The sequence below is a fragment of the Colletotrichum lupini genome, chromosome 10 (assembly GCF_023278565.1).
Source record: "Colletotrichum lupini chromosome 10, complete sequence".
Classification (NCBI taxonomy): Eukaryota; Fungi; Ascomycota; class Sordariomycetes; order Glomerellales; family Glomerellaceae; genus Colletotrichum; species Colletotrichum lupini.
In genome coordinates, this window is record NC_064673.1 from 3,799,084 (window position 1) to 3,812,653 (window position 13,570).

General features: G+C 34.2%; 2 protein-coding genes and 1 non-coding gene across 3 annotated transcripts; 2 read left to right on the plus strand and 1 right to left on the minus strand.

Moving 5' to 3' along the window:
* Positions 1-1,807: 1,807 nt before the first annotated feature.
* CLUP02_18269 (uncharacterized protein) lies at positions 1,808-11,106 on the plus strand (the record flags this gene model as incomplete). The annotated part of the gene is made up of 3 exons (XM_049297171.1): positions 1,808-1,812; positions 9,999-10,168; positions 10,262-11,106. 3 exons carry the CDS (start codon positions 1,808-1,810, stop codon positions 11,104-11,106), a joined length of 1,020 nt encoding a protein of 339 aa, XP_049138395.1.
* A 496-nt stretch (positions 11,107-11,602) lies between these two features.
* On the minus strand, positions 11,603-11,697 carry CLUP02_tRNA333. The gene has a single exon. It is a non-coding gene; the product is annotated as a tRNA-Ile (tRNA).
* A 912-nt stretch (positions 11,698-12,609) lies between these two features.
* Positions 12,610-13,200, plus strand: CLUP02_18270 (uncharacterized protein; the record flags this gene model as incomplete). Its single annotated transcript, XM_049297172.1, has 1 exon — positions 12,610-13,200. One exon carries the CDS (start codon positions 12,610-12,612, stop codon positions 13,198-13,200), a length of 591 nt encoding a protein of 196 aa, XP_049138396.1.
* Positions 13,201-13,570: the final 370 nt, after the last annotated feature.

The window sequence follows — 13,570 nt, forward strand, 5'->3', positions numbered from 1 at the left end:
GTAGTTAGCCGTCGATAGCTATAGCTTAACCCCGTAGATCTTATAAAGTTCCCCCTAGAAATTAGAAATAAATTAGGGGCCTCGGTCTAATATAATAGTCTTTAATAAGCTAAAGATAGGTAGCACCTGTTTATAAAACATTCGGCTTATATTTTTCGCTATAGTAGTTTTATAATAAAGAATAAATATCGCCCTCTTGCCCAGGCGGTCTACTACTACCTAAATATTATCGAATTCTTTTTAATTAGTAGGGATAGTTATAAAGTCGGTAGAAATGTGCTACTACGGGTAGTCGGGTACTAAAAGTAGCCTTAGCTCCCCCGGGGGCTTATTGCGCGGCTTTTATAATCGGTAATAAGTATAGTAGTTCCGTACGTACTAGTAGGCATTTACTATTAGGCCCGGCTAGTAGTATTACTACTTAATTATTTTTATAACCTTATTACGCTCTAGGTAAGCGAGGAGCTTTTGCTTATAAACCTCGTAGATAACTATAATATAAAGGTTCTCTTCCTTAAGCACTACGAGCTTCCCGTCTATTACTAATAATCCATCGTTTTAAATAGACTAGCGCTCGCGCCCTTTAGCCGCTAGCGCTCATATTAGTACGAGGGACGCTATAATAAGGTCTTTATTAAGCTTTAGAATCTTTTTTACTAATAAATACCCCTAGAGCTCGTCTTTTAATAAGAGCGAGCTAATTATAAGCTATAGTTAATTAACTACGGCGCTTAATAGTACCCATAGCTCCGCTACGATATTAGGGGATAATAGTCCTAGTAATAAGAGGACTAAGGTCTTATTAGCCTCCTTTAGTACTTACTAAGTACGGATGTCCTCTATTTTTTATAATAGGGCGTTAGTTAGTACGTTCTCTTTCCCTAGGCAGTAATAGATCTAAAAGTTAAAGTCCGCTAGCGTACTAGCTTAGTAAGCTTATTATAGGTTAAGTAGGCGCTTAGTTATAAAGAATAGTAATAGCTAATAGTTTATAATAACGTCGAACTTATACTTATAGCTTATAAGCTCCGCGCGCTATTTTTCTAAGTATAGTATTATTATTAGTATTTCTTTATTATAAATAGCGTAGTTAAGCTCTGCGCCGCTTATTGTTTTTAAGTAAAAAGTTATTAAATATTATAACCCGTTATCTTCTTATTATTATAGTAGCGCTCCGGCGTATACTAAGTTAAAAGCGTCGGTTTCTAACTACGTTAGTAGCTCTAGTTTAAAATAATAGAGGATTAGTACCGACGTTAGCGCTAGCTTTATAGCTTTAAAGGCCGTCTCGTAGTCGGCGCTAAAGTTAAAAAGAACTCCCTTATTTATTAGTCTCGTAAGGGGCCTAACTAAGCGGCCGTAATCCCTTATAAATCTCTTATAAAAGTTATAAAACCCGAGGAAAGACTAGATACCCTTAAGTAATATAAGTAGCTTTTAGTCTTTAATTATAGAGACTTTCTTTTTATTAGGCTATATACTTTTTATAAAAACTATAAAGCCTAGGTACTTTATAAAAGTAATACTAAATTTATACTTCTTAATATCTACTTATAAGCCTGCTTTCCGTAAGCGGTCTAGCACTTTAGTAACGTGCTCCTAGTACTAGAGGGGGTCGTCTAAAAAGATTAGAATATTATTTATATATACTATATAGAAATTATCTAGGTACTCTATTAGTATCTCGTTTATATATTATTAGTATATAGTAGGCCCGTTATAGAGCCCGAAGGGCACTACTTTATACTTATATACCCTATAGTAGGTTCTAAACGTCGTTAAGTCCTCGGAGGCTAGGTCGAAACGAATGCGGTAAAAGGCCTACTTAATATCTAGTTTAATAAATACCTTTACCCTACTTAGCCGCACAAGGGTCTCGTTAATAAGTAGTAATAAGTAGCGGTCTTTTTTTATAACCTTATTTAGCTTACGGAAGTTAATATAGAAGCGCAAACTACTATCGTGCTTTTTTATAAATAGCGTCGGCGACGCAAAAGGAGCATTACCTAGCTCGATAAATCCCTTCTATAAGTGCTCTAGTAAATAGGCTTTTATAGCCTTTAGCTCCGGTACTAACTATTTATATAAAGGGTAATAAGTTAGCTTCTCTTTATTACTATTTAAGAGCTCGATTTTATAATTATACGGCCTATAAGGTATAAGTATATCGCTAGCCGCTTTACTAAAGACGTCGGTCTAGGGCCGTAAGTACTTTAGTAAGTTAATTATTATAAAGTCGTGAGTAACCTAGTCGTTATTATATAAGGGGTCCGCCTCCTCCTTCTTATTTTTTATAATACGGTCTAGTTTATAAAGTAATATAGAGCCTATTTCGACGTCGTTCTGCCTTAGGTTCTTTTTAAATATAAGAGTACTAATAAAGGTAATATTTATTTATAACGCTACTAAGTATAGTTTTTACTATCTAACCCTCTTTATGGGGGCGATAGTAGTACTATTAAGGGCGCGTTCTATCTTCCTTATATCCTTAGCCTTATCTAACCGCTATATTTAATAAGCTATCGTCTTTAGTAAGTATAATAATATCTTAATTAGCGTGCCCTTCGCCCGCTACTACTAGAGCTTTTAATTATAGCGGGTTATATCTATCTTAAATAAGTCCTATTAGCGGTCGGCGTCGATTTAGTATTATATATTAATAACTTCCGGAGTATATAAGTCCTCGATATCCCTAATAATAGTAAAGGGCATCTCTTATAATAGTAAGTCCTTAGGCTATATTAGCCGTTAGTAGCGAATATTAGGGTTTACCTTATAGTATTCGAACTACTTCTACCCTAGGATTAGGTCGTAGCGACCCGTGTTAAGCTAAAGGAGGGGTGCTTTTAAAAGGACCCGTCGATTAATATATAGGTTAGCAGTTTATACTACGCTAATATTATCTAATCGCTCTTTATTAAACCCGGTAGTAGGGATTGGGCATAGTAATTTATAAAATAGGGCCGCGTAAAACTATTATAATAAAGGGGTTACGCGGTTATTTATAAATCCGTACTTATTAGCTCCCGTATTAAATAAGGCTCTTAGGCAAATTCTATATCTATTAAATACTAATATAAGCTCTATTTTAAGGGGCTAACTCCCTACGAGATCCTATAGGTTTACTAAATTAATTACTAATCTTCTATCCTTTTTATACGTATCCCCTAGTTAGGAGTTTACTTTTACTAAGGGGTCTAGTTTTCTAAACCCGACTCTATTTTAGCAGGGCCCGTAGTAGTATTAATAACGGCTATAGTAATCTTTAGCTTCTTAGGGTAGTCCTTAGAGATATATCCGGTATTATTATGAACGAAGTAAGCGCTACTATCCTTAAGTTTTTAATATAAAGCTTTAGGGATTATCTTACGGGTAGAGGTACGACCTTAGTTCTATTTAGTACCTCTAGTACCTTTATTATTTTTATTATTTTTATTATTTTTATTACTTCTACCCGAGGTCTAGCGAGTCTAATTAAAAGCCTTAACCGCGCGGTCTTTTATAAAAAGGGGCTATATTACGTTAGCTAGCTAGGTAACGTACTTAGTATATTTTTAAAAAGTAGCCGTATTATCTAAGTACTTTAATATAGCCTAGTTACGAAGATATATAGGTAGCTTATTATAAAAACGGCGCTTTTACTAGGACTTTAGAAGCTTATTAATACGCACGAGCTTAGCGAATATAGAGCGCTTTTAGTAAACGTTTTTAAACGTAATCGTAAGTATATTTAGCTTATAACTAGCGTTATTTATAGTAGTCGGGCTAGTATAAGTTAACTTAAGCTTATAGAGTAGCTACTCGGCCATAGTAATCTCGTTAAAGGTTAGTAATAAGTATATAAACTCCGTAGCGCTATTTCTAATTTTATTAATAATATACTCTAAGTAGTACCTATCTATACTATAGTTAGCGTTCTCTAAGCGCTTTATAATATACTAGAGCTAATAGTCGAACTTAAGGCTAGTATTATTACTTATAAAAATAGGCACGTTAAGTATTTTTTAAGAGCCGTAGGTAATAAGATAGGACAAGGCTAGAGTAATCTCGCGGCTATTTTATATCTCTAAGCATACTAGCCGCTATTTTAGCGTACTAAGGGTAGCGGTATCCTAAATAGAGCTAGCCTAGGAGCCGTTCTTTAATTACTCTAGCCTTTTAGCTATAGCTATATTACTAATATAGGCTTAGGTAAGGGCTTCCTTCGTAATACGGAGCTCTATAATAGTAATACGCATAAGGTCGAGGTTTTTATAAGTTATTACGTATAGGTACTTAGTGCTATTACTTAGCTAGCCGATAACGGACGCTAGGACCTGCTCTAATTAGTACTAAGCGATGCGTATTTTTAATTACTATTCGATCTACTTAAGCAAGGTCTTTCCGTCGTTTTTAAAGTATAGCTCTTAAATAAGGTCGAGGTTAATATATTACTTAGTATTCTTTTTAAAAAAGATATCGTTACGGATATAAATAGGCGAGGTAAGCTAGTTAGCTACGTTACTAAAGTACGCTAAGTAATCGGCCTAGGTAATAGAGGGTAAGAAGCGCTCTATTAACTAGTTAAATAGCGCGACCTCTAGGTCGATAACCGGGAGCTTAGTACCTTTATTAGGGCTTATAACGCTCTATCGGGACTTATAAAAGTAGTAGCTCTATTAAAAACCGTTAGTACGAAAGGAGACCTAGCCTCCCTAGCTATGTCCTCTAACTATTATATCTAATAAAGGGGGTATATATTTAGAGGGTATTAATTATACTACTTACGCGCGATTAATTTAACTAGCTATCGCTCAGCTCTCTTATACGCTTTCTTAGTAAAAGTAGCTAGTAGTTAATTAATTAAGATATTATCGTTCTATTTTTAAGAAATAGTTAATTAAGTAACGTTAAGTAGTATTATAAAAGGGAACTCGAGGTAGGTGGGAACGCTACTATATTAACCTAATTAACTAAAGACTTAACGTAAAGAGGGAAAAAATAGAATAGTGGGCAGAAGCTAGTAGGCTGGCCCTTTGGGCCTAGCGGTCTAGCTCGTTACGTAACTACTAGGAGCTTAGCCTCGTAGCCTGAGGCTGAGCTATAGGGCCCACAGGGCCCTAGTGCCCACTACCGTGACAATTATACTTATAAAAAGATTGCGTCCGGAGCTATAGTTAGCGCTTAATAAAGTTAAAAGCCTAGCGCTTTTTAATAAGGGGCGCGTCGTAATTAGCGAGTAATTAATTAATTATATTTTTTATATTACTAATACGGGGAGGAAACGATCGGGAATTTAAGTTAAGAATATACTTAACTAGCTTCTCTTTTTTAAATATAATTAATTTCTACCAGTTTAGTATAATATTTTATCGTATAGGTATGCTTTTTAAACAGGTACTTAAGGTCCTAAAAAGGACTAAATAGATCTTAGTTATTACTTAAATACTTAGTTTTAGGGTTTTTTTAATAGCTTAGATCGCTAAGTTTAACTAAGTTTTTTTAGTTTATAATATTATAATTATATTATAACGTTGCGTAAGGTAAAAAATAAAAAATAAGAAAGTCGTAGTTAGGTAAGTAGCTCGCTTATCTAAGTAGCTCGCTTATTATATACGTTATAATATCTTATTATAAATATATTATAATATATTTTAATAACCTCTTTTTTTAGCCCCTTATATAATAATACGTAAGTATAATTATTATAATATAATAGCCCTTTTAAGTTATATACTTAACTTTATTATTATTATTTTTAACTAAGCGAGGTTATTAATTCTTTTTAATTTATTACTTATTTTTTATAAAAACGTCTTTTTATTAAGTAGCCCGTAATTAACTTATTATTAATCACCCCTCTTTATTAAATACTATTTTAAATACTCTTATTATATTAAAGTCCTATAAAACGAGTAGTTTACGATTTATAATTTTAATAATAAGCTTAAATAGCTTTTTAAATATTATATTATAACTTTAATACCTTAGGCTCGTAGCCCCGTTATACTTCTTAAAATACTTTTTAAAGTTCTCTTAAGCTAGAGCTCTTAACCTTTTTTACTTATTTCTTTATATTATTATTAGTTTTATTTTTAAAATACTTACTATCTTTTTTACTTAAGAACCGCTCTTATAGCTCGTTCTTATATACCTTATTATTATAATTTTAAAAAGCTTTTATATAATTTTAATATTATAAAGATCTTTTTTTATTTTTAATAATAACTCTTTTATTTTATTATTATTATTACTTTTATTATAATTAAGTCTTTATAAAAGTCTATTTACTAAGTTCTTTATACTTAGCTTAAACTTAATTTCGATATTAAACGCTACGAGTTCGTTTAACTAATATAACTATTTTCTATTTAGCTTTTTTTTAATATCTAAGAATTATAAATTAAAATAGTTTATAAATACTACGACCTAATTTTAGCTATAAATAAGGTAGTATTATTAGTTCTTTAGTATATTTATAATAATTAGTAATTCTATATCTCTCGTATTATAGCGGCTCTCTATATTTATTAATTTCCTTAATTTATAAGTAATTAAGTATTAATTACCCTTAAATAATTATATAATTACTAAGCTAATAGCTCGAGCTAAAGTATTTATTTATAACTATATAAGTAGGGTAAAATTAAAATATTATAATATTAATACGTTAATAAATATTATTAATAGCTTTTTAAATAACTCTATAGCGAGTATTAATAATTCTAACTATCTTAGTTTTACTTTTCTTAGTAAATTTATTAAAAGTACTATTATTTTAGTATAGTTATAAATAGATTTATAATAAAACTCTATAAATTTAAAGAACGTTTATATATTTTTAATACTCTTTAAAAGTAGCTAATTTATTATAGTTTTAATATACGCGGGTTTTATCCCTACGCTTTTATTAAATATAATATATCTTAAAAATCCTATACGTAATATATAGAACTCGTATTTATTACTATTTAAATATAGGTTCTATTATTATAGTTTTTATAGTACGCTACGTACGTACTTTTTATATACTATATAGTTATTACTATATATTAAGATATTATTTAGGTATATAATATAAATAGTATTAACTAAGCTACTTAGAATATTATTAATATATATCTAAACAGTTATGGGCGCGTTAGTTAGTTCGAAAAGTATAACTAAATACTCGAATTACTCGTATTTAATATAAAAAGCCGTTTTTTATTTATTACTTTTTATTATATATATATAATAATACTCGTTCTTAAAGTCTAGTTTCGTAAAAATAGAAGTATTAAATAGTTTATTTAATATCTTTTTAATTAATAATAACGGCGTTCCATTTTTTTATATAATCTTATTAATCGCTCTATAATTAATATAAAGTCGTAACTCTCCTCTTTTTTTAAATACGAAAAAAATAAGTACTTTTATTAAGCTTATAAAGGAGTATATCTAGCCCCTAGCTTCTATTTTTATTAAATAATTACGTAAGATCTCAAGCTTATAGTTCGATAATAAGTAAATAAGTTTTTAAAAAATAAGCGCCGCGTTATTTAATTTAATATAGTAATTATATAATACTCTATTTAATAACAAAATAGCCTTTTTTTTTTTAAAATAAGTTATTAAAATCTTAGTAACGTAGTTTCTAATCTTTAGTTATACTTATTAGTATTACGTTACTATTTATAACTAAGTTAATTATAATATACGTAAATATTGCTAAAACTAAGTTATTTAGTAGCCCCTTTTTTAGGGCGTTTAAGCAGATATATTATGTATAAATTAAATACTATTACTTTTTTTATTTTTAATTAATTAATAAGTCGATATCCTCCAGTTAAAAAAAACTAAGGATAAGCGTAAGTATTATAATATTAGTTATTATAAAGTAATATAACTATATTTTTATTACATAATTACTATTAGTAATTCGAAACTATAAGTAGTAGCTTCTTAGTATTTTTATTTATTTATTTTTAATATTTATTAACTATAATAATAAGTAAATTTATAAATTAGTATTAAAGCTATTAAATAGCCCGATACTAACTACGTTCCCTTTTATTTCTAAATTAATAAAGGCGCTTAGCTTTTTTTATATATAGTTTAAGTATATATAGGTTAGAATATTTAAGCGCTGCCCTTATTAATTATTAATTACTCTTTTTATTAAAATAGTATTCGAGCTCGTTATTAATCCGTACTACTTAGTTAAAGCGAGGTCTAATTAATAACTAGCGGCCTTATACCTTTTTTAATTATATTTATAATATATAACGCTCCGGTAGTTATTAATAAAATACCCGGTTTTATTATAATTATAATATTATTAATACTACTCCCGTAGTTATAGTTAATCCTTTATAATATAACTAGTTTTTTTATAATTATAATACGTAATATCCTTACTAAGCGAGTTATAATATATTTCTTATGTATTCGATTTATTAGCGCCCTAGTATTTTCTTATTAACTCGTTCGAATTTAAATTAAAATATTACTTAGGGAACGTTCGTAAGCTCTTTATTAATAACGAGGATTATTTAATATATCTTATTAATAATATTAATTATAAATAAGTCCGTAGAAGTTCTATTTATAATACTATTACGAAGTATAGTTCGGGCTATAGCTTATTTATTAATATAAAAATCTTCTATTTCTTTATTAAAATATATTTTAGTTCTATCTCGAGCTTATTAATATAGTTAATAAACTTATTAACTTTTTTTTTTAGCTTTATAAAGCGCTATTTAGTTATATATTCGCTATTATTCCTTAATTAATAAGATTAAATAGGTTATTTTATAAAAAGGTTTTTAGTTCTTTTTATATAACTTAGTTTATTATAAACCCGGGGGTCTTTTAGTAATTAAAAATATAATATATTTAAAAAGTCTTTATATTATTACTTAAGTAGCTAATTATATATACTGCTTTATTATAATCTATTCTTATTTATTAAGCTTATAAATTAAAATAATAATAATAGTTAAAAAAGAAGTTTTATAAATCCCGTATTAATTTATTAATATATAATAAGTTCAAAAAGAATAGTAATTTAAATATAGACGTTTTATTTACGGCGCTTATTTAAATTAAAAATGAGTTAATAAATAGGGGCTTAGGTAGTATAAACTTATTATTTTATTATTACTTAAGTAGCGTTTTAAATACGGCTTTATTTATTAAACTATCCTTAGTCCGGGGGTTTACGTTTTTATTTATATTAAAACTAACGTCCGAGGCTATTATAACTAAAATTATAGTTCTTAGTATAAGGGCCGGGTTATTTAAAAAGCTTTATAAGCGTTTTAAATCTACTTATTTTCTATATAAACGCTCTTTATATATTATAATAAGGAATTTTTTTTTTTAATTATTGTTCTTATTCTTATAGTTTTACTAACTTATTACTTATTATTTAGTTTAAATATTAATAAGTAAGAGTAAAAAGTTCGCTATTTTATTTAAAATTCGTTAATATTCTTAATAATACGGTCCTTTTATATTATCGTTATATTATTTATTTTATTATATTTTATTTTTATATTATTTATTAAAGAGGAGGTAACTTTAGGGGGTTTAATAAAAAAAAGTTATTTTTTTATTATTATTATAATACTAACTACGCTCTCTTATTACGTCTCGTTCTTATTAATATTTTAAGTTTCTAGCCTAGTCCTTTTTATAAATAGAGATTTTAGATTATTAATAAGTATATAATATAAAAAAAAAGTTTATAAAAGCTAATTACTATTAGGGTTTAAAAAATAAATTATTAAAATTTACCCTTCTTTTAAAGTATATTACTAGCGCTCTATATATACTTAAGCTACTCCTTTATTACTTAGTCCCCCTTTTTATACCCCCTGAGCTATCCCTTAATTAACGAGGCCTAACCGGCGAGGCCTAATAATATTAGAGCAGTCCCCGCGATTTCCGTCTTCCGGAATTAGTCTATCTGTCTTCCTAGTTATACATATTATACATACTACTAGTGTTTAAAGTTGCTTTCTGTTCAATAGCATGGTTGTCGCGTGTCCCGGTGCAAGCCCTTGTCGGCCCAATTTTCGAATTATGCTCAGTGCCTTTCTCGTTGCTATACATGTGGCCTATGCTCAAGAATGCAACTATGCTGGCGGCTGGTCTCTTCGGTTTCCCAGTTCTTCCTGTCCCCAGGATGCCCCCTTTGAATGTGGAAAAGCCGGAGGACTCTAAGTTCGATGCTGTCCCTCGGGGCTGTCGTGTGCGGGCAACGGCAGCTACGATGGGAACTACTGCTGCCCAGGTTCGCGAACGCATCTTGATACCTTTCTCACTTCGCATCATCTGCTGACGCTCTTTGTCTTTGTTAGACTCCACCGACTGCTCGTCCTCGGCATATACTCACCCCAAGGTACCTCGCGCCGTTCCCCAGTGCGATACGCCGAGACGAGTATCGTACTAACAGCCCAGTGCCCTGATCCATCATGGAGTATGTGGGTAGCAAATGATACTGTCAATGATAAGCCAGATACTGGCGCATGGTGTTGCAAGCCAGACTACAAGGGCGTGTACCGGGACAACGGCACCGCCAACTACTTCTGCACGGCGACATCTATCTCCACCCTTCAGCTTAGCTACTACTGGGCGCATATTCTCACTACTACCACTTCGTGCTCTTTGACTGCAACGCCAGCTGGTCTGTCAACAGCTACGTCTACACTTTTGGCCTCGGTTACACCCAACGCAACATCTGTCGGGACCGGAACAGGCACAGCATCCAGCACAGGCACCCGGTCTGAGTCGACTGGCACAACATCTCCGGCCAGCGAAGAGCAGACCGGAATCCCAGTTGGAGCCAAAGTTGGAGCAGCAGTCGGATGCGTGGCGGGTGCCGCACTGATTGTCGCGGGGATCCTCTTCATTAGAAAAAGGAAGCAAAAGACCATAGAGGGAGTTACGCTGACTGGGGACACGGAAGAGGGACGTGGCAAGCCGGAGGCCAAATACTTTCATAAGGGTACCCGCCGCCCTAGTGAGCTGGAGACAGTCGAGCGAACTGTCGAGCTTGATGGCGCTAGACCCAGGTATGAGCTTGACGCGACGAGGAAAGAAGATCAATATGACGTTGTGTCTCCGATGAGCCTGTGACCAGGCAACTAGAAGGTTTCATGCACAACGGAAAGATGATGAAGAACGAGACGTAATAATTCACATAGCCTTGGGTCAAGGTTATTTCGGATGTGGTATTGATGAGTAGGTATAGGCTTTTCATACAGTTATCAATACTCGCATTGCTGTCTCCTGGTGGAAGGGTTACCGCAGGCTTGGTCACATTTACGGATGAACAACCAACCGTTCGAGCTAGGTATTTGACAATCGATTTCCACATGCCCATGTAACAACTATGTCCATCCTGTGACTTAACATAATTCCTGGCATGAATCAAGCAGACCTTGATGATTGCATGGTAAACCGAGTTTCTACAGGTCTCCACAGAAGTTGACAATACGCGTGACTCATTTCATGACGGCGAAATCGAGTCTGACATACCTTGTGAGCCTAAGTTCTCCCGCATCTATGCAAGTCCTTGTCTCGATGCGTGTGAGGCGTTTGACAGCAACCCTGATGACCAAAAGCAAAAGAGTGATCAGTGGGAGGCTTGAACTCCCGGCCTTGGCATTACGCAACATTCCTGATGAAATATTAGTACCACGCTCTAACCAACTGAGCTAACCGACCAGCTGTTGTTGATATCGGGATTGTGAAAGTGAAGCCCTAAACCCCACTGCAGGCAGCCCGCAACGCGGACATCGTGAGATTAGGGGATCCACTGTTGATGGAGTCAACCTTGAGCTTATCCGCTTCACTGGATGGAGACGGATGCTCTGATAGCTTGACTTGTCTCTGGAAATGTAGCGCCTGAGTTTTTGAGGGTTTTTTTGTTTTGTGCATCTATGCCCAGGCTATTTCATTGAGTGCGGATGTCGTCAACAAAAGGATCCCCGCATGTCATCTTTTCTCCAAATCAGCTCCTCATATAGGCTTTTGGTTCGTTTATCTAAGGATCAGGGACAAAAATGCGGAAAGGATGTGATTCTTTACTACTTAGTAGCAACATGTCTGAGACAGTTGCGCGCTTAATGGGACACTTCCAACGAGTTTAATGTTGGCCAAGGAAGGAAGTATTCATGTCATGCCGACTTCATCTGAGTCTCAGGTGGCGTGGTGTACCCCCAGGACGCCCATTCCCGTGGACTTGTTCCCGCCGACCCGTTCCAGTATACCTTGATATTCGAATGGCGTTTTAGGGTTTCAGGTTCCAACGGCTTTGCAGTCTTACATGGTCTTGACCATAACTTCCTGAGGCCAAGAAACCTTCATTCTATCTCCGATGGCATTGGTGGTAGCAGAGGTACCACGAGAATAGGTATAGAAACAAAGCCTTTCTCCCGTAATTGTTCACAGATTCTCTGATCAATCCCATTCTCTCTCCACTACGTCTCAGAAGCTCAGAAAACACCATCCACTCATCTACTCGTTTTCAGATTCTCAGACAGCTCTACTCCAACGTCACGTCACACTTATATCAAGAACACCACCTCACTCTACCAACACCCACCAAACAGCTCAAACAACCCGAACGCCGTCATAATGCAGTTCTCATCTCTCCTCATTCTCACCATCGCTGCCATGACCAACACAGTTTCAGCCAAAGGTGGCCCAGCCAAAATTTCCATCCCCCCCTCAGCTAATCCGGAACTCTGCCTGAAGCGCCTCGCCACCTTTCCCAACCGCCAAAATCAGCGTGCAGACTTCCTCGGCGGACGCTGCATCCAGGCTCGCACCTACAAGGGCAAGTTCGGCCCCTACAACGGTGACTTCTTTTTCGAGGCGTGCTGTACCGACAAGGATGGCAACTTTGGCCAGCCGACGTACGTCAACGTTGACGAGTGCGTCATCTTTGACCCCGTCAAGGGCGTTCTCGGGTGGAATAATCTCGATGAGAAGAAAATTCGCGATCACTGCGGCATGTGCACTGTCGGCAGCTCTCTTGTGCCAAAGGACGGGTTGCCTGCTGGCACCTACTTGACCTGCGACTGTAAGAAGGACAACGATGAGGTGATCCAGGCTAAGATCTGGCTGGGAATGGATCTTAATGAGTCCAGGAAGCCCAAGGATGAGTTTTGGATTGATGAAGGGGGCAAACTCACCTGCCACAAGCAACCGAAGCAGCAGAAGTAGGATGCTTGCTGAGCTACTAGGGAATTATCAGGATGGAGATAATTCTACTACGACAGAGTGGAAGGTATATGATCTTCATCAACGGTACAACACTCCATGGATTAGGGCAGCAAGGATCTTCTCTACCAACACCACCGCCACTGTACGGGGCCTGCGTACAACATATACTGAAAATGGCGAAGACGGCGTTGAAGATTCAAGGCGATGAGGAGAAATGCGCCTGAGCAGGGATGGAAACCTATTGCATCAAGCTAGCTTGGTTGAAAGTAAAGCATTGGGAAGGTTGCTTGACCGATAGAGCTTGATTAATGGGGAGGTCCGAGCAAGCACAAACAACAGCCATAGGCCTTTAGAGATGGACTGCTGTAAA